The 6736-nt window shown below is 44.7% G+C and overlaps 1 protein-coding gene across 1 annotated transcript; it reads right to left on the bottom strand.

Moving 5' to 3' along the window:
* Positions 1-715: 715 nt before the first annotated feature.
* On the bottom strand, positions 716-2353 carry LOC120643019 (dehydration-responsive element-binding protein 2C-like). Its single transcript, XM_039919561.1, has one exon. It carries the CDS (start codon positions 1570-1572, stop codon positions 961-963), a length of 612 nt encoding a protein of 203 aa, XP_039775495.1. The 5' UTR covers positions 1573-2353; the 3' UTR covers positions 716-960.
* Between the last annotated feature and the right edge of the window lie 4383 nt (positions 2354-6736).

The following is a 6736-nucleotide window of genomic DNA, read 5'->3' on the forward strand; positions in this document are numbered from 1 at the left end:
ACTCTGATGCATGTTCCCTCTATGTACCTGTTGCTGTTAGCAGCTGTGTTTGGCTGCTTTTGTTAAAATTTTACATGGCATTTGAGCCCAAGCTTTATGTGTGACGATCCAAACAAAAGTTGAGTCAAACATTAGCCCTTAGTCGTGCAGTGGACATTAAGCACGTACTGTTGGTGTTTTCCTCACCACAGTACAGATGCTTCACCAATACTCCCCGTCCCAGAATAAGCGCACGTATAGGTTCAAATGAGCGAACTTAACAGCTGCGAAGTTACCATGGTGTGTTTAGTTTGCGAAAAAGTTGTTTTAACATGATTCAGTTTTATTTAGTAATTATTGTCCAACTATAGAGTAATTAGTCTCAAAAGATTCGTCTCGTTATTTACAATCAAACTGTGCAATTAGTTGTATTTTTTAACTACATTTAATACTACATGGATGTATTGTAAGATTCGATGTGATGTATGTTTTGAAAAATTTTAAGAATTTTTCGCGGAACTAAACCCAGCCTATAAGAGCATCTCCAACCGAGAGACTAAATGGGCCTCTATCCTTTTTTAGTCTCTCAAGTGGAAAAAACAACTCCAATCAGACCCCTAAACAGGCTACTATTTTGTGGAGGATACCAAATTTTAGTCGAGAGCCTATAGATTCGGAGGCCCTCTGTTCCCACCCGCGCCCCACTTTTTTTTCCTCTTTCTCTAGTTCACTCGCTCGCTCGATCCACTCCTCCCGCGCCGGCCGCCGCCGCCACCATCCCGCCTCGCCATCGCGGGAGATCCTCGCCCGCCGCCGGTAGACTCCTCGCCAAGGCCGGATCTGCTGCCTCGCGGCATCTCCGGCGACGGGCGCCCTCCCCGGCCGGCCGCACCTACCTCGGCATCCAAGGAACCGAGCGCGAATCCTTCCCCTTCTCCTCGTGCCCCACAAAGCACACGAGCCAGCTGAACCAAGCAAGGGCTACTCTCCCCGACGACCGGCCGGCGGCGCGCGGCACGGCAGAGAAGGGATCGGCCTCGGCCATCCTATCTGGGATGTCTCGGTACGTGGAGATGCTGGACATGGCCGTGCGGAGTCGAGCATCATGGCCGGCGACGGCGGCCAGGCGACGGTGTGGTCCCAGAGACCGTCGCCGGGGGCCTCGTCGAACACCTCGGGGGGCGGCACCTCCTGGAAGCCCCCGAGGCCGAAGTCCTCCGCCTTGGGCAGCTGCGTGACATAGTCCTCGAAGTCCTCCGCCTCGGCCTGCTGCTGCTGGTGGCTGTGGTCCACGGCCGCCGCCAGCTCGTCCGCTATCATCTGTTGCATCGTCGCGGTCGGGGTCGCCGCCGTCGAGGAACTGGAATTGGAGTAGTTGGAGCAGTTGGAGTTGGGCGAGGCGTCGTCGGCGGAGCTGCAGGGCGCGGAGTGCATCATCGCCGCGGCCATCATCACGGGCTCCTGCTGCTGCTTGTAGTTGTAGTACTGGTGGTGGCGTCCAGGGGAGGACGGTGATGCCGCCGGGGACGCCTTCATGACCACCATGTTATTGTTCGCCGCCGCCGCCGCCGCTGCCTGGGGGAGCGCGGGCATGAGGTTGAGCCTGGCGCAGTCCCCGTAGAGCGCCCTGGCGGCGGCGGCGTAGGCGCGCGCGGCGTCGAGCGCGGTGGCGAAGGTGCCGAGCCAGAGTTGCGCGCCGCGGTGGCGAAGGTTCCACTCGCACTGCCCGCAGACGGCGCGGATGTACTACAAGCCGCCGCAGGGCCAGGCGGCGACGTCGTCGTCGTCCTCGTCGGGCGCGGCTGAGGACGACGCCAGGGCCAGGAGCTCCGGCGGCCTCCGCGCGGCGCCCGTGCTGCGGCCCTTCGCGGCGGCCGCGGATCTTGGCGCCAGCAGCGATCGGACGGGGTTCCAGGTCCACGACTTCGACACCGCGCACAGGTCATTATTTCTGGGAGGGAGGTCTCCAGTTGGTGCGGGAGGGGGAGAGGGAGGACGGTGCCGAGGCGCGAGGTCGCCGGCGCAGAGGGAGGACGGCGGCGTAGCGCGAGCTCGAGCGCGAGCGTCCGCGGCGGTGGAGAGTTAATTTGTTTCGCTGACAGTTGGGTCTCACTCGGATTGATTTGGGACCATGATTTGGTCGGGCTGGCTGGAGTCGAGAGAATTTCAAGCCCCTAAAATTTTATGGGCGGCTCATATTTAGTCTTTCGGTTGGAGATGCTCTAATACCCCATAAAATCACAGTTTCATAGCATTTGTGCCTAAGAAAACAAATCTTTAGCGTCATTGCGAATTTTTCTATTGGTTCCAGAACTTGCAGCTGGCAGCTGCTGCGATCTGTACTCCGGATGTCATAATTTCGAGATGCTTGCAATCCTTCAATGCGTCAGCAGGCCTCTGATCGGAGCATTGTACTCTCACCCATTACCTGTCGTGTGGCATTGACGAGTGTATGACATGCGGGACAGCACGTGCTGTTCGCTGCCAGCCGGTAGTATTTTTTTTCTCACAATAAATCATCATCAGCCACTGGTCACAGCACAGCAAACAAAGTGACAGTCACTAGTAATTTTTTCTTATTATTTATCTATAACTCTTATAAAAAAACTCCCCACTATAATTTATTAATTGCTATTTCTCTAACATGTGGTGCAGTCACATCACCTTAATATTTTTGAACCATCCGATCTTTGATCCATATGACCTTTTGTTTCATCTCCCAACACGTAATGTGCATGTTCACACAATTGAAAATAGTTCCCACTATGACCCTTCACGCCCGTTCAGTTCGCGAAAAAGTGGCAAAAAGTTACCGTAGTATATTTCGTTGTTACTTATAAATAATGTCCAATCATGAACTAATTAGGCTTAAAAATTCATCTCGTGCTAATCAGTTAGACTGTGTAATTAATTATTTTTTTCAACTACATTTAATACTCTATGTATGTGTCCGAAAATTCGATGTGACGGTTACTGTAGAAAGAATTTTGGGAAGTGAACGGGGCCTCAATGTCTCGCTTTAGTGCTTAACTACCGTTACCATTTCTCCACTTGCTCACCTATTATTTCAATAACTCATTCGATTAATCATGGCAAGATAAAAGCAAGCATGGGCGGAGCTCCTCCAAAACTATAACTAGCGGAATGTGGAGGATGGCATTGAGTAACCGAAATGGTGGGAGAAATGGATGATCATATATATTCATATAGCAGCTTCGACCACACTAGCTCACGCACTCTCTTTCCTTTCCCACTGGAAGCACGCTGACACTGCAGGTGGTTATTATCTGAAAGCAAATACTGCATATGGTTATTCTCTGAAAGCTAACACTGTGCTCCTGTATATATGCACTAGACAGCGATGTGCCCATCAACTAGGCAAGTTCTTTGTCACTCTTCCCTCATCTATAAATTATTCCCAAAAATTATTTTACATGAAATATGTGGTGAACCACTTGCCAAAAGCCATTGAAACTATTGTGCCCTAAATATATTCCAAAATTATAGATAATGTAGAACATATACGGCGGACACAATTTCGCTACAATAATTATATCTATTCATCTTAAAGGTAAAATTATGTTCGATGATAGAACGTCAAATGCATAAACTTCAAAAGGTTTCATTGCGTCGTGGAAAAAAAGGATTATAGTTGCAATATAAATTAGAATAGATTTTTCAATGGGGCATGCCATGCATGAAGCAGGTGGAGACAATATAGATATAGCGTGACCTGGGCCCGAGTGTGCTGACAGTCTTGGTCATCGCCAACGGGCGAAATCAGGCAAGAATCATATCCTGATAGTGTTATTATGTGACAATTTAAGTACTATATATAAAATCAAGTATTATGAGATGGAGTCTTTTTCCTTTTTCTATTAAAACCACCTGTATTTCGAAACTCACGGATTATGCGTATGTCCATTAATTAGAATGAATATAGTCATCTATTATTCATCATTCATAAATTAATTTGTTATCTTCATATATATATATATCCTTAGGAATTTTTATTTAGATTTTTCTCCATTAATCTCCAAATATGTTACCTAAACTATAACCTCAAACTATCATCTTAACTATAATTTCAAATTCCCACATCAACGCACGGGAAATTCAACTAGTTGTTAATAGGTTTCAGTGGTCATCACCGGCCACCCTTGTATGTTGTAATACTGCTATTATATATGATTGAATGAAGGTAAGTTTTAGCCAAGGCTTTATTTTGCTACTACGATTTTCTAACGACATTTCAGAGGAAGAGATTTAAAAATATGTATTATAGCAATTGCTTGCATGGATAGTGTGACTTGGGACCTATTTGGTATAGCTTATTTTGGCTTAAGCTTCATCTATTTCATGCAAATCAAGATACTATAGTGTGAAGACTTTTTACAGACCCGTGCTAAAATGAACTAGAGCCGGATGAAGCCAATGAAGCTAGCTTCAATGGTGAAGTCGTTTTGGACGAAGCCATGCCAAACGCCCCGCTTAGTTATGGATCTTTTGGCAAGAGCCACCTTCATTTGGTGGGTCCACCCCAGCTAGGCTTTACGGGTGTTTGGGTCGACTCTAGAGCTGTCCTCCTCATTCTAATTTTATTGGAGACTAGGTGTATGCCCGTGCGTTGCTACGGGTGAAATGAATTGTTTGCATAAATATAAATATGCATGGAGCCAAATTTTTAGCTTTTCAGCAGCTTGCAAGAGTGTGTAACATACATTTGATTCTTCATTTGAAAATTTTAAAAAGCTTGCTAGAGAGCACATGGTCTGGGTGCTTTCGCTGCTGTCGTTCATGTGATTTAGCTACAGGAGATCTTGGCCGCATAGCTCTAGCAAGCTTTTTAAATGAGTTAAATAACTGATTTTTCTTTCAATTCTTCTGTATAAGTTTGACTTTGCTCAAATACTTTTATAAGCTTGTCTCTCCTCAAATGCTTGGCTTGTTGATCAGTCCAACACACCTTAAAGTACTAAAGCTACGAGGAACCATTATTCTTAGACAAAAACAAAGTTAAACAAGGAAAAAAGTTGCTAGAATGTAAAATAAGAGAGAAAGGGGTAATAACAATGACACTACAGACTTCTCAGTCACTACTAAAGAAAAAGAAAAAGGATACGAATTGAATAAGTAAATAATATGGTATTAGATTTATTGATAGATCAACTCAAAAGGCATACCTTAGAAAAGGGCTATATACACGTACAATGCAAGCATATAAAGAAAGCACGTTCACTCAATCATACAATGTTTCAAACAAGAATATATCCAGATTCCTTCTACCTAGTAGGCCACTTGGACCAAACATGCATGCTTCTCTGCTGCTTATATCAGTAGAACAACTGAAAACACAAAAGAGTTTCATGTCCTATGTGTAAAGAAAATAAAAACATAACAAAGCTAGGTGGGATTACAAAAAAATTGATTTATTTACACAAATTCATCTCTCTTTTATTACCAAATATTATTATCTTATTTTGCCCATCCAACTGCAACAGCACCAGAGATGCCAAGGATGCCACCATGGCCCCTCATGCCTTCGCGATGACACAATATGATAACTTTTTTCGATCAACTGCCTCCATGATAACTTTTTTCATCTTATTAGTAATGCAATATGCCCAATTTTTGTTGATGTATATATAACTCAATCTATACCAGTTGTAGTTGAGGTATGTTTGGCATACAAAATTTTGGTTAAATAAACCTATCACGGTAGAGATTAGCTGAACTTAATAACCCAAACAATTTTGTATGAACTGTACAAAGCTGGCACAGAGAATTTATTCACCACGCTCTAAATACCTGAGTTCCTAAATTTAGGCCCTATAACAGTAGAGGAAATCTATTAGCCATGGCAATAAACATTATTCAAACTTCAAATTCTAGAAACAGAGACAAACCATGGCGAAGTACGTTATCATTCACCACATGATTTTTCTTTCTATTGATTCCATTAGCCTTTTCTTTCACTGCAAAATGCTGATATAATATAGCACGTGTCAACTTTATAACTAAGTCCTGAAGTTCCAAAAAGGATTAAAGTAGTCTCATGTTGGATATTATTACTGCAGTAAAAAGCTTGTCGCAATCCATTTACAGCCTCAATTGTTTTTCTATTCTAGTATATAACCATGGTTGCTTTTGTAGCCGTCTGAAATTCAAGCTTTCAATCACAGGAAATCCTGATTTTGAACTGCAGGGTGTGAACCATCTCTGTCGCAGGAAATCCTGATTTTCTAGCTGTAAACTCAATATTTCAAACAAATGCATATGCACTCTACAACATGAAACAGTGTATTTTTTAAAACAACGACGAAGGCATCTTCCGACTGAAGTTACACGCAGTGACATGAACAAAGTTACTAAATGCAATGCTACAAATGAATCCCTAAATCCTGAAACTGAATTAGGTGTACTGGAAATTGATGTGGTAGGATGGCAGGATGCACTGAACCGAACAACAAAAGACTATGTTATAACCACGTACATGTAGATCAACGTTTGACGATGGATCTGTCCATGTTAAACCCGCAGACCAACATTGATCACCGGCGGATGGAAAGGGGGCTCAGATGGGTGCAGCTCAGTCTGCAAGGGGTCCGGATCGACCCTCTTATGAAATCGCACCGCTCCTTGAATCAATCCGTGGATCGAAGCAGTCTGACCCCGAAGCGGAGAGGAGCAGCAGCGTCGTGACCCTGTTGACCCTTGGAGACCCTAGGATCGACCCTCCTCGCATCCCGCTCTCTAT

This window comes from Panicum virgatum, chromosome 7K (genome assembly GCF_016808335.1).
Source record: "Panicum virgatum strain AP13 chromosome 7K, P.virgatum_v5, whole genome shotgun sequence".
Taxonomy (NCBI): Eukaryota; Viridiplantae; Streptophyta; class Magnoliopsida; order Poales; family Poaceae; genus Panicum; species Panicum virgatum.

Excerpts from the sequence above, each read along its gene's own strand:
- LOC120643019 (XM_039919561.1), bottom strand. The coding sequence starts at position 1,572 with ATGCCCGCGCTCCCCCAGGCAGCGGCGGCGGCGGCGGCGAACAATAAC.